The sequence below is a fragment of the Sinocyclocheilus grahami genome, unplaced genomic scaffold (genome assembly GCF_001515645.1).
Source record: "Sinocyclocheilus grahami isolate Dianchi unplaced genomic scaffold, SAMN03320097.WGS_v1.1 scaffold84.1, whole genome shotgun sequence".
Classification (NCBI taxonomy): domain Eukaryota; kingdom Metazoa; phylum Chordata; class Actinopteri; order Cypriniformes; family Cyprinidae; genus Sinocyclocheilus; species Sinocyclocheilus grahami.
In genome coordinates this window covers 501101-526331 of record NW_015505263.1, presented here as the reverse complement: position 1 = coordinate 526331, position 25231 = coordinate 501101, and the positions used below count along the sequence as shown (strand labels likewise).

The following is a 25231-nucleotide window of genomic DNA, read 5'->3' as shown; positions in this document are numbered from 1 at the left end:
CTTGCTGGAAAAACAGGTCAAGCTGGTTTTCTGGAACAGAGTAGCTGGGTTGTTTTTGTACCAACGAGGTCTAACAGACCCAACCAGCTTTACCCAGGTGGTCTACCAGCTCAAACTTAGATCAACTAGCTGATCATCCTGCTTATCAACCATGTAGACCAGTGGTGTCCAAACTCGGTCCTGGAGGGCCGGTGTCCTGCAGAGTTTAGCTCCATTTTGCCTCAACACACCTGCCTGGAAATTTCTAGTATGCCTTGTAAGAGCTTGATTATCTGGTTCAGGTGTGTCTAATTGGGGTTGGAGCTAAACTCTGCAGGACACCGGCCCTCCAGGACCGAATTTGGGCACCCCTGATGTAGACCATCTTAGACCAGTTATTGTTAACTAAAACTATTAAACATGTTTTCATTATATTGACATAAAGCTGAAATAAAATATACTAGTAATATGCATGCTAATAAGAAACGAGTTAATAGTGAGAGTTTGTCCCTGAACTAAAGTGTTACCAAATAAAATATGAGATATGAGAAATATGATTTTTTTTTCTTATATATTTTTTAAAAACAAAATGTAGAAATGTTGCCTTGGCAATTAACTGAAATAAAAAAGGTTTATGTTGAAGAGCTACAATTTCTGAAACTAAAAATACAAATAAATTAATGCTAAATTTAAAAAAGAAAATAATCAAATGATGAAAGCATGTAACAAAATTAATCAAACTTAAATTTTATTGAAAATATAAAAATAAAAGAATTCAAAATAATAAATTATATTATAATAGTGTGTAAATAATAACACAATAATGCTGTCTTAGACCAGACTGAAACCATGATAGAGCTTAAATAATTTTGTACACTGAGCATTTATTTTAATCCAGTGTGAGCTGTTCTTGTTGTAACAAAATTAGAACATTTTTATAAATTGGCAGTTTATAAGCAACTTTAATATATAAAAACACACACAGTATGTACAGCATTAGGCACTCCCAGCTGAACAAGAAAGTGAGTAAATTAGTTGAAATAATGTTTCATTTCACCGCATTCTGCTTTTAATCGCTTCATATCCTTTTTTTATGAATTTGCTTCCCTCAAAGAGCTCTCGTATTAGTAGTCATGTATAAAATTGCTTACACATGTATTCCCAGATAGGCCGAGAAGCTTGTTGAAGCCAAACGTCCCACGGGGTTTTGTATTAGATTAGTCGCAGTCTCTCCGGCACAAAGGATTTATGAAAATTCTCTCTCTTTTCCTTTGTTTCTGTCTCTCTTTTTTTCTCTCTTTTGTTCCTTAAAGTTCTGCAGAAGGATAACTAAAGACAGTGTTTCCATGATACTGCTCTCCTTGATTTTCTCCATTGTGATGCAACTGTACTGATCCATGTTGTTTTTCTTTTTGGTAATTGTGTTGCAGTTGTAAAAGAATCCAATATAATCCTCACTGCGTCTGTAAGCGAAAGTCACAAAAAGAAAGAAAAGACTCTTCCAGAGAGATTTGATTTAATTTGGCTGTGTTGCATACTCTCTCTTGCTCTGTGCCAAAACCTATAGTGAACTAGTAAGGCATCAGTGCCACGCTCCAAAAAGTAGGCAGCATAATTATAAGGGAGCTTGGCATGTAGCGTACACAGGGAAGTCAATCCCAGCATGCAATGCGCTTATGAGAATTGTTGATTATTAAAATAATTATTTTATCTGTTGCTGAAAATAGTTGACAAAAATAGTGCATTCTAAAATAATGTGTTTTTGTGTGTCACTGGCTCAGCAACAAGTTAAATCTACTGGCATTAGTTCTTAGGTTTGAATCTCCAGTGTCGAGTGCTTTTTGTGTGACATGCATGTGAAGAGAGTACAATTAGGTCACTTAAGACAAGGAAACTATATTGGGGGTCATTTGGAATCTGGGAATGCTAATGTATTCAGGTGTTACTGATTCTGAACAACAGGCTTAAAGCCAAAATGAAATTCAGGCTTCAAACAGTGTTTCATAAAAGTGAAAGGATCAAAACAAAGCAAAGCGCTGGAAAGTCACTTTAAACTGTGCAAAGCTTTAGATGGTATCAAAATGCAGAATGTATCACAATGACAGTGGATAGTCAAAGAATATGCCCTATTAATTTTATCCTCACAAGTCTCTTTCTCTCCCCTCCCTCTCAATCCCTCTCTCCCTCTCTCTCTCTCTGGTGTTTGTGGGGATCAGAAAGGATTTGGGTGGAGTGTTTCAGTGGCAGGTGGACAAAATCTTTTCACAACAAAAAGCTTTTCTTAAACCGAAAACTCAAGATTCAACTGTTAACATTCATATTGCTGGAATGTTTTTCATGAAATGCATATTTGCAAGCCTATTGTAGTATTATTTGATGTCCCAGATTTCGCCTTTCACCCCCTGTGGGTTTTATAATGCTTATCTTAATAACATAGCCATGCTTTCTCAGTGGGGAATAGCAAAACATGGGGTGATGGCTTCTTTATGTAGAATGAATGTTTAAAAAAACTGTATTGGTGTATTCAAGGGATTGTTCAACTGAAAATGAAAATTCCAAACCTGTATGCATTTCTTTCTTAAAGAACGCTGGGGTCCAAATAACATTGGACAACATTGACTTTAATTGTATGGACAAAAATCCACTAAGGCATTTAAAAAAAATATCTTCTCTTGTGTTTCACAGAAAAAAGTCAGGTTTGGAACGATGTTAGTAAATGTTGACAGAAGTGTAACAAAGAATTTTTATGTTGTTCTGATGCTTCTAAGAAATTACAGTAACCTTAAGTAATTTCACTACAAGTGGTATCGCAATTTGCTTCAGATCTAATTGGTTTTGTAATGAAGCTGTAATCCATAAGCTTCCAGAAGCTTTGTGACCTCATTGTTGGTGTGCTGTGAAGGGTGTTTGGAGGCAGTGGTTCATATAGCTGCGCTGGTGTCGGCTGGGGTCATAACGCAATAGATGAGTTGTGATGCTGGATCTCCGCATTTGCGTAGCTCTGCAGGCATTGCTGGCCCATCATAGGATTATTGTTCAATCGGGATTTGACGTTTCCTGACAGTGCTACACGATTCTGCCCTGCTGCATTAGATCTGCATTAGTTTCACTGGCCCGCCACACTGGCCCATCTCTTGGAGTCCAGCAAAGACCGCCTGCTTAATGCCAGCTGGCCCTGGCTTTTGAAAGAAGCACAGACCACCTCAACCATTGGCATCAGGTAAGGGTGTCCATGGCAGCATGTGTTCCTGTCCAAAGGGATTTCATTGTATTCATTATCATCAGGGACATATTTTGTGTGCGTTTGCATGTGACGTCACAAGGGTGAAGAGTGAATTTAAGCAGGCTTTATTTGGTCTGTAATCCCTCATAGCAATCTGAACGAGTAAAATGTTCGGAGTTGGAGCGGATCAGCTTCACTGGATTATCACAAGCCCCTGCCTCCCCCACACCAACCCTCCCCTTGTAAAAAATTTCCTTCCTGTCTCTCTGTTTTCTCTCTTATTCTTTCCCTCTGTCTGTTCATGCTTGTCGCTTAGCATTGCCAGAATGGAGTAGTCAGGCAGGCTTTGACTACCAACGTTATTTGTGAGAGTGCTTGGTGTCCTCTTTCCTGCTTCCATCACCACCAGCAGTATTCCCCAGATTAATTATTCACCGATCGCCAAGCAAGAGGAGCCATTTGAGCCAGTCCTTGCCACTGTGATAGAGACGGAAGACAGAAATTACAACTGGACCTCAGGTGAAAAGCAATACTTCTGTTTTAATTTTTTTCTTTCATCTTCCTTCCTCACACCACTTGACAACATCCTGCAACTAGAAACTTAAAGGAAAACCTTTCTCATTTTTCTTCCCTGTGAGTAAGGTATATCTCTTCCTCATGTTGATCTCCAGTAAGCAGTTGCCAATCGGCCGCTCCCAGAGCTGGGACACGCTGGGTGTGAATGAGGGTCATTGGGAGCGCAGTGACAGTGTTTACGAGCAGCAGGCCCGGATGGCTGGTCGACGCAACTCGCTGAGCTACGGAGCGGATGCGGGAGGGGGATGGTATGAGCCACCGCCTGGACTGCGTCCCCCTGACCTGGATTTGAAACAGGAGCAAGACTCCTACCAGGAATCTCTTTACAATCAGGGATATTTGGATCGTCCGGACCCCCGTAACATAAGAAAGAGCTCCGTTCCTGAGCTGAACAGCCATTACGACCGGCCACCCATGGCTCACCGTGGTTCCCTGCCACCCCACGACTACTATCAGCAAGAATCAGGCATGCCACCACGGCCATCCGAGGGTTTTTATCGTGGAGAGCAACCTCATTCTGTTAATAGGTCATCTTCACATTATGGAATGATGGCTGGTCCTCGGCAATTCTGGGAACAGAGCTCAGGAGGTCGGCCTGGTTCTGCTGCCCCAACACCTGGCATACCTCCTCCCCCACCTCCAACTGCTCATGACATGGGTCGTATTTACAGAGAACCATCCCTGCCTGGACCCCCACATGCTACTCCTGGCACCAAAATGATGCAGGATGGGCAGGGCATTCCAAGCCGTGCACCATCTCCAGCTCATTATATAATGGAGCCAAATTCTCCCCGTTATGGTGCTGAGCCACCTGCCTCTCTAAACAGCCATTCAGTCTACAGTAATGTTAACGGAAGGCCGATTGATCCTCATCAGCCAACCGCCACCTGCCTGGTAGTTGAACCAGTTGCTCAAGGAATGGATGGAACTGCCCGAGGTATGGTCATGCATCCAGAAAACCCCTCACCATTCACCATACAACAGCAACAGCAAGCCCAACAGCAGGCACAACAACAAATGCAACAGCAAATGCAGCAGGTTCAGCCAGTGCAACAAGTGCAGCAAGTTCAGCCAGTGCAACAAATGCAGCAAGTTCAGCAAATGCAGCCCATTCAGCCAGTGCAGCAAGTTCAGCAGGTACCACAGTTTCAGCCAGTGCAGCAAGTTCCACATGTGCAACCCGTGGCACCCCCAAATCCTGTCTATACTCCAGCTCCCCCTATGGCTGCTGCCCCAGTAAACACTCCAAGTGTGGCCACTATTCCTGCTCCGTTACCTCAAATTCCTGCTCAGCCTTTTACTCCTCCCACTGTTCCTCAGATCCCAGTGGCTCCTGTAGACCCTAAAAAAAATGCGGACCCTGAGTTTCTGGCATTGCTGCAAAAAGAGGGCCTCTCAGAAAGCACCATCACCTCTCTACTGCAGCAGGGCTTTGACTCCACTCCAATGCTGGCTGTTATGGAGGAAAATGATGTGCGTTCAGTGGCTCCAAACTTGGGACAAGCTCGGGTTCTGTCGCGTGTTGTGCTTGGTTGCAAGCGACCACCTGAAATCCTTCCTGCTACCCCCCTGCATCCCAATGCTCCGGTCCGCGGCAGATCCAACAGCTTTAGCCATCGCAGTGACATTTACGTGCATCAGCCGCCACCCTTTGCTCCGGGCATGGAGTCCCAGTATATGCAGCCACCCTCTACCCCCATGCAGACTATATCTCCAAGGATGGGTGAAGGTTATAGACCCAGCAGTGCTCCCTCCCAGCATCTTCTTGAGACTAGTGGGTATCCTGGAGCCAGGTCTGCAGGAGCATACAGTGGTGTTGTGGTTCCAGTCCAGCCTCGTGCTTTATCAGGCTACGATCCTCATGCTGGCTTGCCCATGCCACCTATGACTGCAATGTCCCAACAGGTAGCTATTCCATCACATCTACCAGGAATGCCACCACAAATGGCAGCTTTGCCAGCCCCAATCCATGCAATGCCACAGCCATTGCCAGCAGTTCCCCAACCAATGACTGTGCCTGCTTTGGCGCCGCAGCAGGCTCCGAAGGCATACACCACCAACTATACTGTACCAATGGAGTTGATGAAGAGGGATCGGAGCTTGGCTAAAATGTCACCCATGCCTAGTCCCCTTGTAAGCCCACTAGTAATGCGCAAGGCTGGAGTGTCCTCAGACAGAGCCCTAGTACCCGTTGGTGGTGCCTTCCCAGGCCAAAATGTGAATCTGTCTAATCAGAAGCTCAGCCGGCGTACTGGACCTCCGGTCATTGTCTCCACTATGGCATCGCCAGACACAAGTAAATGAAAGCCCTCTTCCATTGCCGCCTTCATGTTCTCCTTTTTTCCTCTCCTCCACCCCCTCCAGTGCTTCAGCTCCTAACTGTCTGTGTCTCCCCTTGAACTTCACTTTTAAGAAATGCTACACAAAGAAACCTTTGAAGAATAAACATTTGTTTGTTTTGTTGTTGAAATAGTAATGAATTGAGTTGCTAATGATGCTTCTAGATGTTTTCGTACCAAGGCTCAGCTTATTTTATTAAATAATATCAAAGCTTATGGAACTAGTTTGTTTTGTGATAGATCAAATTCAGCTTTCTTTTGTACATGAAGGCTTAGCAAAGATGAATTCATTTAGTGTGTCGTAATTCATCATCTTTTTATACCTTGTCATTGCATAATTACATACCACTAAATATTGAATTTCTGTAGTCTAGCACAAGCTCCGTTAAATAGTATGGTAAATTGTGCTAAAATGCGCAAGCTTGTTTTCATTATGTTGCCTTGTGGTTCAGTGGCCTGTTATATTATTAGTCAGTCACATTTTTGCAGTATTAGTCATTTTCAGCTTCAGGGGTGTCAGTGACTTGGATTGTGTTTTATTTTGGCTTGGTATTCTGTATTACATTGCTTTTATGTATGTTCTGTAGTAGGTGTATCTAAATGGATTTGGACTGACATGTTTTATTTTTATTTTCATGGTTTGTCTTTGCTAGTTTAAACCTCTGTCACTATCTGCCAGTCGCAGCTGATCTGTTTGACTAAGATACTGTGAGTGAAGTGCAGCTTGTCAGTTAGCGGTAGAGCCCTTTGATACATGTTTGAAGTGAATTGTCACCTTTGAGCCATACACAAGCAAGATCAGAATGATGGAATGGACCAGCACAGGGAAAGAACGACAGTTTAGTTTTTTTGCCAAGCACAAACTTCAGTAGGAAATTTCCATTGTGAGAATCAACTGAGCATGTAACCTAGTTTTTCAATTTATAGTTAAGTGACATTACTTACGTGACATTTAAGAAAACAATTTTCATTATTATAATGCAAAAAATATCCTTTTCATTATTATAATGTGAAAACATTTTTATTAGCATGAAATGTCACAATGCAAACATTGCTTTATTTTCTTTTATGCAAAATATAAATATTTTTCTTTTGATTTTGGTGTGAAATGTGACACGCCAAATGTTTTTGTGGGATTCATTCAAATGTTTTTGCAGTACTGATGTTGATGCATGTTTTGCAGATCGTGCTAAAGACTGTAAAGGGTCATATTTCTCTGTTCTTCAATCCCACCTGGTACAGCTGGTGTAAGAGACAGTTTCCAGCCCACATTGGCTGTTTCAGAACGATGACCAATGACTGCACTGAGGGGGAGGGGAGGCAGCACAGGGAGTTTTATTCTGAGCCGAAATGGAGATGCAGTGTCAGACCCCGGCAGGAAATTAAACAACACATCACCGTAGTCAGGCTAATCACATTGTGGTGATAGTAATCAGAGTGTATGGATATGATTGGAGAGCCTCTGGGGTGGGAGAGAAATGAGCGGTGATAAACGTTATTAAAGGCTGGCTGGTTCAGTGCCTGGTGAGTGAGCGGCTTCAGTAGGGTTGGGCAGTATGACCAAAATCACAGTAGGAGTTATTATATTTCATGGTAACAGCATGTATCCCAAAATAGTTATTAGTGCTTGAAATCCAAGGAAGAATGGTTTATATGTTAGATAAGTGTGGAAAATACTATTTTTGGATAATCTAGTGGATTAACTACATGACTACTAAAGATAAGGTTATTTATAACAAATAAGTCTGACATCAGTGCGAAAACAGTTGTACATTATGAAATACTTAAGTTAAAAATAAATTATTCAAAACACTTCCACCGTGTAATTGATATATATTGACACATTTCTGCTGTTATTCTCTCGACTATGCAGTGCATTTAGATATTTGAAGGATCGAAAAATTTAGTGGTTTGATTTGTTGTATTGTAGTGCAAATGTCGACTAGTCAATGGTTTAAGTACTGGTTGACCTACCCATCCCTCGAAAAGAGTACAGATAGCATCGCAATCTTTTACAACTGACTCTAATCCACGGCTTCCTCATGCATCCTCTCATTTCGTTTCTCTTTCAAAGGCTTCCATTTCCCTTTGTATCTTTTTTCCTCCCTTTGCTTCTGTTACACCTTCCCTGCCGTCTCACTTGAGTTAATGGGTTTAGCTGGCTTTCGTTCCATATAATGAAACCATTTCTCCAGTGCCCCAGTCATCTCTGACTCCAGATGTTTCAGGTTGGATCGAGTCAGAGTACATTGCTCATGTCCTAAACATCTGTGAATACCCCAGCGGGCAAGAATATGAGCGCTTCTCTTATGAATAACAAAGTCATTTGCATGTGGGTGATGGTTGTTTGTTTAGCCAGTAATTTCGTCTGCTAATGGACAGGCTGAAGAGGTATTCCTTAATTGTGTGTTGCTAGGTGACCTGTTTTTGGTAACGACGACTGCTCTGATTTTTTTTTAAAATTATAATTGTTATTATTGTGCCATCTCTTTTAGAAAGCATGCACATACACCATCATTCTTTTTTTACGGTCTAATACATTTCAATGAACTGATCTGAAAAGAGCCTGCTTCCTTGTTCCTTGACCATATATGGTCATTTTAAATGCCCCCAAGACTAATTGTGTCTATATATGGACATGCAGGGACAACCCTGGCAGAAGACCTTCCTTTCTAGTAAGAAGGGATTATGTAGCCATGGCGATGGGGGTCCGGGTCAAGCCATATGAGAGTTTTCCAGGTCAGGTGTGTCCATGTGTTTGTGTATAGTTGTTTGTGTTTTATTGTATCTGAGGTATTATTTGATATTGATTTTGTTGCTTTGGAAGTTCTTTTAGATAGAGAGCTCTTAGCACCGAGCGTTTAGAGTGATCATCCTGTAGTCTGGGATAAGCTGCTCCTGGTCATGGATCAGAAGCATTACGCTGAAAGGAGAGTTCATGGTACGCTTTACTCTAGTGCAGGCTGTTTAGTTGAGCTACTTCATTCTAGGCCACAGTGTTTCTGTATGGTCGCAGGTGACTGTTAGTGCTAAAAAGCTACAGTTGAACTAGATTTGCATTTTCTGAAGGGAATACTAGGTTCTGTGGAATCAAATGCAGCCACTTTGCCCCACTGGCTTGACGATCAGCATGTGATTGTTTTAGTTTTAATGAAAGAGAATCGGTATACTTTCATTTTTTGTGTAAAGGTGGCTATATGATTAAATATATGCAAGGACAAGGCCAATCACAATTCAGTATGCAGATACTGTGGTGATGTCTTCAGTGTTGTTTACTTTTTGAACCTAGCTGACTATAGCTTGATAAATAGATGGCACATTTAAGGCTAAAATGTTCAAAATACCATTTGAATTGACTAATTTTTACTTTTCTGAACACATATCATTGTAATACTATGATATTATTAGGAGTAGCATGTTGCATACCTTGGTAAATGAATGTAGAAATGATTCAGTACCATGGTATTGATCAAATAAGTTGATGTATGATGTATAGATTTGTATATGTAAAATATATGCATTTATGTTTATGCCAGTAGCTAATACGTTGCAGATATATCCATGTCTAATAATTTAATAATTGCAAATGAGGTGCTCAGAAAATGATGAAATTAAAAGAATACTTACTTTACTCAAAATTCAGTTATTTTCAATAATCTCAAAGTGACCAAATATTAGTTTATGAATCGGCCTAACACTCATGGTATTCTCCAGTGCCCCAGTCATCTCTGACTCCAGATGTTTCAGGTTGGATCGAGTCAGAGTACATTGCTCATGTCCTAAACATCTGTGAATACCCCAGCGGGCAAGAATATGAGCGCTTCTCTTATGAATAACAAAGTCATTTGCATGTGGGTGATGGTTGTTTGTTTAGCCAGTAATTTCGTCTGCTAATGGACAGGCTGAAGAGGTATTCCTTAATTGTGTGTTGCTAGGTGACCTGTTTTTGGTAACGACGACTGCTCTGATTTTTTTTTAAAATTATAATTGTTATTATTGTGCCATCTCTTTTAGAAAGCATGCACATACACCATCATTCTTTTTTTACGGTCTAATACATTTCAATGAACTGATCTGAAAAGAGCCTGCTTCCTTGTTCCTTGACCATATATGGTCATTTTAAATGCCCCCAAGACTAATTGTGTCTATATATGGACATGCAGGGACAACCCTGGCAGAAGACCTTCCTTTCTAGTAAGAAGGGATTATGTAGCCATGGCGATGGGGGTCCGGGTCAAGCCATATGAGAGTTTTCCAGGTCAGGTGTGTCCATGTGTTTGTGTATAGTTGTTTGTGTTTTATTGTATCTGAGGTATTATTTGATATTGATTTTGTTGCTTTGGAAGTTCTTTTAGATAGAGAGCTCTTAGCACCGAGCGTTTAGAGTGATCATCCTGTAGTCTGGGATAAGCTGCTCCTGGTCATGGATCAGAAGCATTACGCTGAAAGGAGAGTTCATGGTACGCTTTACTCTAGTGCAGGCTGTTTAGTTGAGCTACTTCATTCTAGGCCACAGTGTTTCTGTATGGTCGCAGGTGACTGTTAGTGCTAAAAAGCTACAGTTGAACTAGATTTGCATTTTCTGAAGGGAATACTAGGTTCTGTGGAATCAAATGCAGCCACTTTGCCCCACTGGCTTGACGATCAGCATGTGATTGTTTTAGTTTTAATGAAAGAGAATCGGTATACTTTCATTTTTTGTGTAAAGGTGGCTATATGATTAAATATATGCAAGGACAAGGCCAATCACAATTCAGTATGCAGATACTGTGGTGATGTCATCAGTGTTGTTTACTTTTTTACAGCTTTTTGAACCTAGCTGACTATAGCTTGATAAATAGATGGCACATTTAAGGCTAAAATGTTCAAAATACCATTTGAATTGACTAATTTTTACTTTTCTGAACACATATCATTGTAATACTATGATATTATTAGGAGTAGCATGTTGCATACCTTGGTAAATGAATGTAGAAATGATTCAGTACCATGGTATTGATCAAATAATTTGATGTATGATGTATAGATTTGTATATGTAAAATATATGCATTTATGTTTATGCCAGTAGCTAATACGTTGCAGATATATCCATGTCTAATAATTTAATAATTGCAAATGAGGTGCTCAGAAAATGATGAAATTAAAAGAATACTTACTTTACTCAAAATTCAGTAAAAATATTCAGTTATTTTCAATAATCTCAAAGCGACCAAATATTGGTTTATGAATCGGCCTAACACTCATGGTATCTGATACCATCCCTGTACCATACTATTTTTCTTGTAAGGATTGATACTTTTTGATTTAGAACTCTATTTATAGTTACTGAAGAAATATTAAAATGTACATGTATTTTTGAATGTTTGCACTGAAAAAAAAAATGGGCTCGCTTTGAAATTATTGTCAATCAAATTGCTAGTAAATTCCACAAATTTTGAGATAGAAAGACTGAAATAGTATTTTCTTGTACTTCAGTAATGTTTGTTTTATTTATAACTTGTTGATGTCGAGTAAAATTGTATTCATATTACAGGTTTATTTAGTCTTGGCATGACTGTCCAAGAAAATATAGGTGGCTGGTACAGCATAAAAATGACTTGTTCGCAGTTGGTGTGCAATAATCTGTAGAAATGTAATCAGTCTCTTAGGAAGTTTGGAGGAAAATCAACATGGAGTAGGAAGAAGAGAGGAAACAATGAATGAGAATGAAGGGCAAAAGACGCTGAAACCCAAAAGTCATTTCAGTGCTGATTTGTCCAGCTCAGCATATTAATTTACTGTGGGTTTCAGAAATGAAAAGAGAAGACAGAGAGAGAGAATGAAAGAAAAGAGATTAGAGAAGTAAAATCCCACTAGCCATCTGTGCAGGATGGGCCCAGTGGGAAAGGGGGGAGGGGGGGTCTGGGTTAGCGCTCTCCATCAGAACATAATCCTGCAGAAATGAATGAATGCGTGTACTGTAATCCCTGTCCGCAGCAGGACGACTCATCTGACCCGTCTAAGACATATAGAACTGTCCCGCATCATGGGATATTAGCATTAAAGAATCAGAAATGGGTGCGATGTCGGTTTGTTTGAACGTATGAATAATCAATTTGCCCTGGTGCAGCATGCAGACGAGAGCTGTATGTAAACAACTCCCAGCGTCTGATATTTCCTACTTCATAAAATGTTAAACAACTTGTAAATCACTTATGCTGTAGCATTATTTATTTGTAAATGACTTTGGATAACAGCATCTGCTAAATTAATACATGCATTGCGTGTTGCATGTATATGCAGTTCACTGCATTAGTCTGTGTACACCTTAAATCTGCCTTTTTTGTGTGCATACTAAATGTTTGCACAGAGTCAGCGATAACAAATGCTGAATGAATAAATGGGTGTCAAACTAGGGTTAAACTGTAAGGATGGGCTGATAGAGAGTGAGTTCTGGCCAGTTAACAGAAAGGTCACTTGCTTTATTGGGCCAGTACTGTATCATAGTATTATCTGTGTCTCATATATACTGGATTATCACATTCTCATATATGCATGTGGATTTTTTGCATTGCAAACATAAACATTTGATTTTATGTGATGTATTCAACATTGTTGTTGCAAAATCTGCTGAACTAGTAGCTTGCATATTTGGCTGATGATCTTGGAAGCATAAGTTATTGCCAAAATGCCATTGTCTTCCAGGAAGAGTTTTTAAAAAAAAAAATTTTTTTACGTTTATTGCTCCTATAGCTGCATAATTTTTTTGTATTATTGCTGATTAAAAACAGATTGTTTTAACTTGTTTGAAAAACAACAAACATCATGATTAAATACAAACAAATATACAAATTATATAATTTAGTTATTAAAATGATATAAAAATAAAAAGAAATGATATATTACATAATTTAATTAATAATAATTAATAATAATTTATGCATTTAGCAGACGCCTTTATCCAAAGCGACTTACAGTGCGTTCAGGCTATTCATTTTTGACCAGTATGTATATATGTAATAATATAATGTAATATATTTATTATTATAAATACATGTATTACATATATGTATTATTATAAATGTAATAATAATGTATATATGTTATAATATATAGTAAATAAAAAATATGTTCTAAAGCATTAAAAAGCATGAAAAAAGGGAAATATAATACAAATTATAATTTTTGTGGCCTGTGAAAATATTGGGAGGGAAGTCTACCAAGTAGGGCTGCTCGATTATGGCAAAAATCATAATCACGATTATTTTGGCCAATATTGTAATCACGATTATTTAACACTATTATGAGGGGGCCATATGACCAAAACATTATATGAGTGATTTATTTAAAGATAGTGATACATGCCAAATATATATTTCCTGTAAATAAGGTTGCTATGACATCTACATTGTAGAGACCAGCGGAATTTCAAACAAACAAACTAAAAGTCCTAAATATTATTGAAAATAGTTAAACTGTCAGTAATAAAAAAGAAAAGGACAAATACAATAGAATAAAAAGATACAAATGAAGCAAACTGTGCTTTAAAGGGGGCATAACACACACAGTTTCACCCAATCTCATGTTAATCTTGAGTACCTATAGAGTACTGCATCCTTTATATCTCCAAAAAGTCTTTAGTTTTATCATATTCATAAAAGAAAGATACAGCTTTACGATTCTCTCTGGAAAAAGCCGAGCTCCTGGAGGCGCGCCATGGGCGGAGCTAAAGGTTGACGAGCACTTGGGCGCCGAATGCCAACAAAATACAGACATTTGATGCAGTTTCACTTACCGTCTGCAGTTCTGAATCATGACCGGGATCTTTTATAGCTGGGACCGCTCCATCTTTCAGTATCAAACCATGTGCAAATCCAGCGTCGAACTGAGCCTTGTTTATAAAACGTTCGTCAACAAACACACTTGTGAAACTCCGTTGCTGCTCCGGAAAAACAAACTGTTTATATAACGTTTGGTTCTTTAGGAAGCTGAACAAAGTTGTCTTTCCCTTACAACCAAAAACACACTTCTTTGGAGACATTCTTCCCGAGCGAGTCCCGTGCAGCGATGCCGCCGGATGAAGCACGTTGATGGGCACGATCTCGCTCTCGCTCTGGTCAATGCGGGCGCGGGCACGTTCTTCTGGGAGAAATGCCCATATAAGGAGTTCCATTAGAAATGAAAAATCAAAAGTAAAATAAAACAGCATAGTCTTCACTGTAAGATTAAACTTTTTTGTTTCTTATTAAAGCTACAAAAGTCCTTCACTCAAGAGCAGTGTGTGATTTTGAATTTGTCTTTTGTTGTTTGATTAATATTAAGCACACAGTCGCAGCAGGAAAATAGCCCGCTGTCACTTTAAGAGCCTCACGGATCCAATTTACCCTTACACGCGTATTTACATTCTCAACTCTTTACGTTCATTTATTACATGACCGATGAAGGTATACATGAATAATCACCAAGCGCCGCATTTTGACACATTTTTGCGTGTATTTGACTGTTTGAGCGTGCACTTTGAGCTAAAAGATGACTTTACATGTTCTGTTCTGTATATATACTTATATAATCGTTTTATCTCGATTATTATATTTTCATAATAGTTGGAGGCCAAAATCGAAATCGAAATTGTTTTTCGATTAATTGCACAGCCCTACTACCAAGTATATATATTTGATCTCTGCCAGGGTTATTGTAGTATCATTGAGATACTATTACAGTGTTTAATAATATTTTTAATACATTTTTATATTTTCTGTTTGTTTTTATTTTAGTTGTGTGTTTTTAATACAAATTTTTTTATGAAATTTTGCTCTGGCAGCCATTTTAATTTTTTTTTTTTTTATATTTTATTATTATTATTATTATTATTTGTTAAAGTTATATTTTATTTCAAGTAACAAAAATGGTTTTATGGTTTTAGTTTTAGTTACCTATAATAACCCTGATCCCAGCGTAATACCAAAGAGTTCAGAAACAAAGAGATGCACTGTACCATGCAAAAGATGAGTGTCTTTGTAAAGAATGAGAGAACATGTGGATGGTTGTAGAAGAGAATCCTTGTTCACAATTTCCTTGTGTGTGTATGTGTGTGTGTATGTGTATGTGTATGTGTATGTGTATGTGTATGTGTATGTGTATGTGTATGTGTATGTGTATGTGTATGTGTATGTGTGTGTGTGTGTGTGTGTGTGTGTGTGTGTGTCAGTGTGAGATTGAGACGATGTGAGATAGCAAACAGGTCCCGGTGAATTATTCATTGTGAGAAAATGAAAAGGTCACGGAGATTGAGTTTCATTCGTAGATGGAGAGGCAGATCTCTGTATGAACACAGACAGCGCAAGCAGATGCAAATGTTGGACGGGCCTGAAATTGTTTAGCACTTTAATTCAATGCAAACTATAGAAGAAAAAAGACATGAAAGAATTGTCTGATACTTTGAATGCTGTGTGAATTTCTATACCTGCGAGGACAGACTTGCATGTGTACATCTGCTCAAAGAAACTTGTTCAAGTCATTTTTGTTTAAACGATGTGAAGTATTTCCTAATGAAACAAGAAAAAAGTAGACTGGGACTTCAGGAATTGATTAGATTGTGAAAAGTGGGTGTTGAATATCAAAACAGAGTCAGGTGGTTAAAAGAAAAGAGTTGAAAATAAGAGTGATTGGTCACAGTAACATGCACCGATGAATCACTCTTATGTTTTCATCTGATTTTGTTTTACTTTTGACTGTAACCGTGTGTGTGTGTGTGTGTTTGTTTGTGTATACGTGTGTGTCTGTTTTTGCTGTAACTCTACCCCTAATGTTAAGCACTGTCACCTCATAAAGAGCCTCTGTCTTTAGTGGAACAAAACACAGCTGTGTGCGTGTGTGTGTGTGTGTGTGTGTGTGTGCATTGTAAACAACTCGTTCCCCGGTCCAATCTCTTGTTCTGGAAGGCCAGATGGCTCCTGTCATATAGAGAACTAACAGAAGGAGGGAGCGAGAGAATGTGAAACTAATGAATAGAGGGAAAAAAGTATTTTGGGGAATGAAACCGAGTGAGAGAGATCACATCTGCTGTGTGTGTGTGTTCGCGTCAAGAGGGTGAGAATGAAGATTGAATGTTGGGCTAATTATCTGTGTTAACGTGTTTGTTTTCTCTTGTTTGGTCACCACACCAGGTTTGCTTGCCCGTCACTATAAAGTAACAGTTGAGATTTAGTGCCATTGTGTAATAACGCATGTAAGGTGAAGGGTGTCGTTTTCATCAGCACCAAAACGAATTGCATTCTGACTTTTGGCTGGAAGAATGAAGAAGGATGAATGATGGACAGGTGTTTAAAACAGGTTATGAAAATGATTATTATTTTTGCAGTTCTGTTTTTTTTTGCCAAAAATAACTTATTGTTCATTCTTAAAGTAATTCAAAAAAACAGTTTAAAGAAGTTGTATTCTTGGTCAGCATGTTTTGGGGAAAAATATAATTGTGATTTCCATGATAAAAATTGTGTTTGAGAATAAATAATTAAATCAATAAATAAATTCTTATTCGTAAGTCTGCAAAATGTTTTGACTATATCTCAATTTGACTACAAAAGAATAGTAATAATAAGAGTTAATTAATAATAAATTATTTTATTATTAAAAATATTTAAAATAAGACATTTTACTCTAAATGTAATATATTTTACTGTAAAATAAAACATCTTGTATTTATGAAAAAATAACAATAATGATATTTTTACAGTACAACTGTAAAATGACATAACTAATATTTAACCCCAAACTCACGCATGAGATGAGTTTGTGCAGTTTTTATCGTGAAAACACCAGATCAGGAGCTGCTTGAATGTAAATGAACACAGTGCTGTGCTTCACTTTGAAACACAGTGCATTTATTTATTTAATTAACCCCTTAACTGTCACTCCCCATTTTTTTTAAATAGGCATGAAAGTGCACTATCCAAACTTAAATTGTTGTAATTTATGAACACTTTGGAATACAGACCTATAGTTGGTCTCTTGTTAAAGAAGAAAAAGTGGAATTATTTCAAAAAATTAAAGTATCAAAAATTTATTGAAGTTTGCATTTACTGTAAAGAAAATGCACTATACATATTTTATTTTATATATAGTAAATATTTTACATAACAGGTTTTATTCTAAAATTGGTATAAAATTAAAACCTTGTGTCTAAATAATTTATGTTCCAAATTTGAAGTTGATATGAAAACAAATTGGGATTCCTGTGAGATTTTATTTAGGGGTGATCTACCACAAACAGCCACCAGGTGCCATCCATTTTTTTATGCATTTTTCTGTCACAAATGTCTAGATTTCTCTTTAAATATTAATTCTATCTCATATACCACCAAATATGGAATCCTGAGACTCAGACCTTTCCAATGATATGTTTTTGTCAAGATTATAAAAATGTTTGATTCTAAAAGACCGTAATGCATTTTGTGATATTTCCGTTTGTTCTTTTCACTGTTTTTCTTTAACCTTCATTTTGCTTCTTTCACAAAGCACACACACATACAGTGTTCACATTGCATAAGCCAAATAAATACCATTTTAACAGACCGACGTGACTGTAATTTTTGAGCATAGAGGGAGGGCCAATAAAAGAGAGGCAGAAAGAGCAAGAGAAAATAAAAGAAAGAAAGGCAGGCGGAGAGATGTGAGTGGAAGGGAGAGGCTGGCAGTCTCTTACCACTGTGGTCTCCAAATCATAAATTTGAGAGCGAGGGAGTGCGGTTGAGGGGGAAAAAAAGGAGTGGGTCAAAGAAGAAAAAAAGAGCAACAGAAGGGGGAGTGATTGGAAGCGTGAGGAGTGGAACGGCACAACTCGTTTGCACTGGCACTCGTGTGGGAATTTTTGACCCTCTCCCTCTTTCCGTGACTCTCCTCGACTCGGCCAGGCGTAATTATTCCTCTCCTCTTTCACCTTGAGAGGTTTGCTCTAAAATGAGACGAGAGAGAGGGGGATGAAAACGGCAATCAAGATGGACAAACCCAGAGCGAGAGGCTAGAACGAGAACAAGGAATGAAAACAACAGGCTCCTCTGTCCGTCTCTGAACGCTTCCCATTCTGAGCGACTGACCGAAGACGAGCAGAAATCTCCACTTACCCACATATGGGGGAGTGAGCGAGCGACAGACAGACAGTGAGAGGAGGGAGAGACCCCCAGGACACAATCACAGGAGAACGCTTTTCCGCTGCCACCTCCCTCCATTTTTTTTCTCCCCCGTTTTTTGGGCTGCTCTTCATGGGAGGAATGTGGAGGCAGCATTTTCCAGGCAAGACGCATGTTTCCGAAATCGGCCAAAAGAAAAAGTGTGCGTGAGTGTGTTTGCATGCATGCATTGCGTGTGTGTGTGTGCAGTTCTCAGTGGTGTCACAAACCCATGTCTTGGCTGCTCTCTGTGACACATCTGCAAACTAGTTTGTGTTTGTGTGTGCAAACACACACAGTGCATTGTGAGCCTGACTCCTTATCATTAGTGTGTGTGTGTGTTTGGCAGCCAAATCCCGGACTAATAGATCAGGAGGGGTGGAGAAAGAAGAAAAAGTGACGCAGCACAGATACGCTCTTATTAGACACTCACACATGCACCTGGTTTATTTCAGGTCCTGGACTGCCATTCAGTGATCTGACTGTTTTAACTGATTTTCCTGCAAGATTTTCCTGCAAAAAAAGTGTGTTTTGCATTTCAGAAAGATTTTTTTGTTGTTTGTGCATGCGTGTGTGTTTGTGTGTGTGTGTGTGTGTGTGTTTATTGTGTGACGGTGAGAAATGAGGTTGCTTGGTAACCACAAGCAGCAGTTGACAGTGAGGTGAGGCACTTGGCTGCCAGCTTTCTTTTTAAATCCAAGATTGCTTGTGTCACACACACACACACACACACACACACACACACTTATTAAAGTCACAGCGGCACACCTAAGCAAAAGGTGGGGAAACTCACACATACGGTGTGATGTACACGCTGCCATATTTAACACACACACACACAATCCAGGTCAATGCAGCTCCATGGAAAAATCTCCTCATTTCCTTTTGTTTTTACAGACTTTTATTGTTCAAGGGATTTCAAAGAGCATATGACATTTCTCTCACTCGCTCGCTCACTCTCATTAGTTTAACATGCAATGCAGGGATAGTTCACTGAAAACAAAAAAAAAATCTAGCATTATATATTTACCTTTGTTGTTACAAACTTTATGATGGAACACAAATGGAGATGTTTGGTAAAATGTTCCATGCTGCTTTGTCTGTTTAACAAAAGCCATCATTTACTCCTCCAAAAAAGCACCTTGAAAGTAGTGTTTGAATAGAAAATTTCACATTTAAATTCAAATTTATTACGAACAGACCCAAATTTAAGTGATTGTTTGCTTCTCTTTGCATGTAGCTTTCAAATATAATGCATATTTGGTCTTTTCACATTGTGATTGGTCACCTGACATATAAGAACCAATGGTGTTCAGTATTGGTCACTGCAAAAAAAAAAATGTCTTAGTATTTTTGTCTTGTTTTCAGTGTACATATATCTAAACATTCTTAAATCAACATATACATACTTGAAAAATGTATCAAAATAAACTGAGTTTATGCTTAAACAAGAAATCTTTATTTAAAGAGAAAAGATTATTTTAAAGCTAAAATCAAAACCATAAAAGCAAACATTTTCATTACTTAAAAATAAATGTTAACTGAAAATAAAATGCAATATAAAAAATAAAACATTTTATAAATATAAATATGAAAATAAAAAAGCAATTCAGCTAGCTGCCAAAGCAACATTTGTCATTTTTAATTTAATTTAATAAGAAAATCTAAATCTAAAATTGAAATGCAAATGGAAAATATAAAAATAAAAACTATAATGATACCAAAATAATTGGCAGATATTTTTTTCTTGTTTTAAGCACAAAACCTATATAAATAAATAGATAAATTTTATAGTGTTTTAGAAAACAAGACTTGATGTCAAATGTACAATGCAACATATTTGAATATATGTGATTGCAAATGAGATTTGAAAGCTTTGGTGGAAGGAAAGATTTCCTCATATAAATCTGTTGTATGGTACAGAAGATTATGCACACAAACCATATGAACTACTTTTATGGCTCTTTTGTTTGACATTTTTGCAACTTGACAGCCAATGGTCACCATATGTTTTCATTGAATGGGAAAAAAAAGATCTGTGTTACAAGGAAGAGAGAAAGGGTTTTAAAACAGCATGATGGTATGTATAAAAAAAAATAATAAAAAAAAGCTCCCCGCTGGGAGAAAACTGGAAGACAGAAATTGTGATGGTGTGATGGCAGTAACAAATAAAAAGCCTTGCATGTCAGAAATCGATGTTTTGTCAGGATCTTTTGTGCTCTGTGATCAGAGTAAATGTGGAGATGCGCGTGGAAAATGGCTGAAGGGCCAAGATTTCCCCTGCTGCTTTCTGATTGGATAATTCCCCTGCTTGTCTCCATTGGATAATGGTCGTGTACTGCTCGGCTCAGGCTCTGTTTGTTTAAAAATCACTGAGTTTAAGTTTATCTTCATTGTTCTTGTCCAAAAAAGCTTTTAGAGCTCTGAAATTGTTTATGGGTTGGAAAATGAACAGTCGGTACAGTTTTGTGAACATTGATTGGTTGAGCACCTACATGAGTGTGTGTGTGTGTGTGTGTGTGTACCTGTTTTTCTATTCTGGTGGGGACTTAGACCTGAATACACACAGACTCATGGGGACTCGTGTCACGGTGGGGACCTAAATTGAGGTCCCCACGGGTAAACAAGCTAATAAATCATACAGAATGAAGTTTTTTGAAAATCTAAAAATGCAGAAAGTCTCCTGTGAGGGGTAGGTTTAGGGGTAGGGTTGGTGTAGGGCAATAGAATATATGATCTGTACAGTAGAAAAACCATTACGCCTATGGAGAGTCCCCACAAGGATAGCAAACCAGACGTGTGTGTGTGTGTGTGTTAGTGCTGGTCTTCTGCGAGTCCAATCGTCTGTCCTTCCCTCTCTGATTTCTCCCGCTCTGATGTAGCGATCGCTCCAGCATGTCATTTGTCTTTCTGTTTGATGTGTCCACCGCTCATTTAAAGCGTGCCAGACCCCTGATCTCTCGCATCCCTCCGAGAAACCCAGCTCTGCCTTAACATCTCCCACACAATTATTTTTTAATAATACTCTGGTAAATAATTCTCATTTGAAGTCTTTTTTTAAATACATGGTGGAGAGTGAAAAGACAGAAAGCAGAGAGCAAGATGTTTCCCCAAAGGCTATTGAATCAAATGTATTCATAACTCTGCCCAAATGCTGTAATCGCCATGACAACAAGACGCATGGCAGGGGGCGAACGGGAAGTTCACGTTTCTCTCTCTCTCGCTCTCTCTCTCACTCTCTCGCTCTCTCTCTCTCTCTCTTTGCAGGTATAAGGCCACAAATCATGAACGGTCCGATGCATCCTCGGCCGCTGGTCGCTCTGCTGGACGGGAGGGACTGTACCGTAGAGATGCCCATCCTGAAGGATTTAGCCACTGTGGCGTTCTGTGACGCTCAGTCAACACAGGAAATACATGAGAAGGTCTGCTTGAACTATTTTTCTTGCATCACTAGCACGACAGCAAACATATTGTTTTAGTTGAGTTGTAAGTTTGCAGTATTAATTGAATCAGCAACTTTTTTGAATTGAATTTGGATTCTAATTTTTTTAGTTGAATACTCCAATACTGGAACTGGGAGAAAAAAAAAAAAAAAAAAAAATAATAAATAAATATATATATATATATATATATATATATATTTGACTATCTTGTTGTTTCTTTGTTTGTTTATTTACTTATTTATTTATTTCAGCATTTACCCAATATTTAAAATATATCTCAATATGTTAAACATTTTCCCCAAACGATTAAATGCCCCAATACTGGGTACATTTATATTTGTATAATATAATATATTTGTATAGTTGTGTATATATATTATTGGATTAATTCTTTTAAGCCTTTTGCCAATATTCAAAATATATATCCATATTTAAAACATTTTTCCTATCAGGAATATATTTTATATTGACATAATATTTATATAGATATTTATATAGATATGTAAATATAATTGAACAGATTTTTCTATCTTATCAGCTTCAATGCTGTTTTTCTACTTAAGTTTAAATCACACCGTAAATAAATAACAACCAAGCATGCAGCAACAAATAGCATGACCACTGTTGTCTGATTCACAAAAACTCCTATGAACCAGTTCTATTAAATAATCGATCTAAAAGACTCACTAATGCACCAGCTATGTGAATCTGTTACTGACTTACTGACTGGATGTTTATATGACAAAGATTTTGTTGTAATAAATGGTATGTTAATTAAAAGAACATTGAAATTTGGTACATTAAATACTGTGTAAATTTAGTGTAGAATCTCATTGCATTGAGTTAAATTAAGTGACGTTACATGTGGCCAAGTATGGTGATCCATACTCTGAATTAGTGCTCTGCATTTATCCCATCCAAAGTGCACGCACACAGCAGTGAACATACACCCGGAGCAGTGAGCAGCCATTTATGCTGCGGCGCCCGGGGAGCAGTTGGGGGTTCGGTGCCTTGCTCAAGGGCACCTCAGTTGTGGTATTGAAGGTGGGAGAGAGCGCTGTACATTCACTCCCCCCCACCTACAATCCCTGCCGGTATGAGACTCGAACCCGCAACCTTTGGGTTACAAGTCCGACTCTCTAACCATTAGGCCACGACTTCCCCGAAATTACTCCTGTTTCATCACAAGGGAAAATTGCCTGTTAAGTTTAATCATATCTTTTATTGCAGTCGGATTCAGAATTACGTGTTTGTAATGTGTGTAATTGCACAGATTACAAAACAAACAATTATCTGGAGTAAATGCTTGAAATGACATGTAGATGAACATGGCAAACTCATCATAAGAAATGCATTACACTCACATACTCCTCCCAGGATGCTACTAAGAAATTATTTATGTGTCCTTAATAAACACCCCACGGCTTTATTCTCTGATTTTTATAGTGTGGTATAAATGTGTCTGTGGCAGGTGTTGAACGAGGCGGTGGGGGCGATGATGTACCACACCATCACTCTGACCAGAGAAGATCTGGAGAAATTTAAAGCCCTCCGAATCATAATCCGCATCGGTAGTGGATATGACAATATCGACATTAAAGCAGCTGGAGAGATGGGTAAGAAGTGTTTCCTGGTCACAATTTTTGGTCTTAAAGGGATAGTTCACCCAAAAATAAAAATTCTGTCATCATTAACCCTCAAGTTGTTCCAAACCTGTATGAGTTTTTCTTCTGTTGAGCCAAAAATAAGATATTCTGAAGAATATTCTGAAACATGGAAGCCAATGGCTACCGTCAACTGTTTGGTTACCAACATTCTACAGAATATCTAACTAATAAGCATTACATAACATTATAATACTTATCTATTCATTGTTACACCTTTAGAAAGTATATCGCATTCAGACACATGACCAGCTGCACATTTAACAAGGAATTAGCAAATATTATAATGCAAAGAAATGTTTTGGTAGTTTGCATAACAACAACAACAATAATAATAATAATAAAAACCAGTAACACTTTATTTGAAGCATTTATGTATAATGCATTATGGAAGTATTTTTAACACATTAATTGTGCCTTGTAATGCACATTATGATTCAACCACATTATGATTGTAACCACAGTTCTAATACATTATAATACTTATCTGATCATTGTTACATGTATGTAATGCATTAAAACGCATGACAAACAACCAGGTGCAGATATAGCAAGGAATCTGCAAATATTATAATGCATTTTAACTTTATTATTTATGAAACAATATAATGCATTTCAACATATGAATACTGATATAATGCATGACACAATGCATTATACATAAAAAAAAATCTTGTCTAGAAATCAGGTACAATGTTGTTTTAGCAGCTTTCTGGACAATAAAATACACCTAATTAATGCCAGTGAGAAACCTGAATGGTAGATGATATTGTGAAAAGCCTTAGCAAATAAAATGTTGAATGAAAACATGCTACTGAAATCAAATACTGCTTAGCTGAGAAACCCGGTTTAATCTTTGTTCAGAAATACAAAGCACTCTGCATGTAGTGAAGAAAAGTTGGATGTTTGAAAGTTTGAAAACCAAGACAGAAGGAGGTACAGGAGAGAGCTAATTGTACCTCTGGGACAGACAGTTTATATGGTTAGAATAAAAAGAGAAATATTACAGATACAGCTCAATACAGGTCAAATCCATGAATGGAGAGAAGCTGGGATCTGGGGTTACTTGACTATCAGTGTTTATAGACCATCTGAGACCATGCATAGTACTAATCAAAAATTAAGTTGTGATATATTTACAGTAGGAAATTTACTAAATATCTTCATGGTACATGATCTTTACTTAATATCCTAATGATTTTTGGCATAAAAGAAAAATCTATAATTTTGACCCATACAATGTATTTTTGGCTATTTCTACAAATATCCCCGTGCAACTTAAGACTGGTTTTGTGCTCCAGGGTCACATATGTTGATAGTTATATATAGGCACAATTTATCGCTGTCTATAAGACTGATTTCAAGCATTTAAGAAAAATTCAATTAAGTGTTCAATTTTGACCTGTAGACATGAAGATGATTAATGATTTCATCATCTAATCAGGTCACTCATGTCAAATTTCAGTCCGTGACAGTGGAGGTTTCCAAGTTCCAAAAAGGACAAAAAAGCACCATAGTTGTCCATATACGTTATATATGCAATCCTAAAGTCATTTCTGCTGGATGGGTTTGTGTGTTTACATGTTTATGTATATTTGTCTCATAGGCCGATCGGGACAGGCTGTGGCTGTTCGAGCAAAAGCGTTTGGCTTCAGTGTGATCTTTTATGACCCGTACCTGCAAGACGGTTTAGAGCGATCGCTGGGCGTCCAGAGAGTTTACACCTTACAGGACCTCCTGTACCAGAGCGACTGTGTGTCTCTCCACTGCAACCTAAACGAACACAATCACCACCTCATCAACGACTTCACCATCAAGCAGGTACATTACACACAAACGGCCCAATAATCCGGCAAATAGACT

General features: G+C 38.1%; 1 protein-coding gene across 1 annotated transcript; it reads left to right on the top strand.

Moving 5' to 3' along the window:
* Positions 1-3736: 3736 nt before the first annotated feature.
* On the top strand, positions 3737-25216 carry LOC107586634 (extensin-like). The gene is made up of 4 exons (XM_016274088.1): positions 3737-6074; positions 21529-21683; positions 23176-23320; positions 24975-25216. The coding sequence occupies exons 1-4, from the start codon at positions 3860-3862 to the stop codon at positions 25214-25216; spliced, it is 2757 nt and encodes a 918-aa protein (XP_016129574.1). The 5' UTR covers positions 3737-3859.
* Positions 25217-25231: the final 15 nt, after the last annotated feature.

Coding starts and splice junctions, on each gene's coding strand:
- LOC107586634 (XM_016274088.1), top strand. CDS start 3,860: ATGTTGATCTCCAGTAAGCAGTTGCCAATCGGCCGCTCCCAGAGCTGG. Junction 6,075..21,528: donor TATGGCATCGCCAGACACAA/GTAAATGAAAGC, acceptor CTCTCTTTGCAG/GTATAAGGCCACAAATCATG. Junction 23,321..24,974: donor TAAAGCAGCTGGAGAGATGG/GTAAGAAGTGTT, acceptor TTTGTCTCATAG/GCCGATCGGGACAGGCTGTG.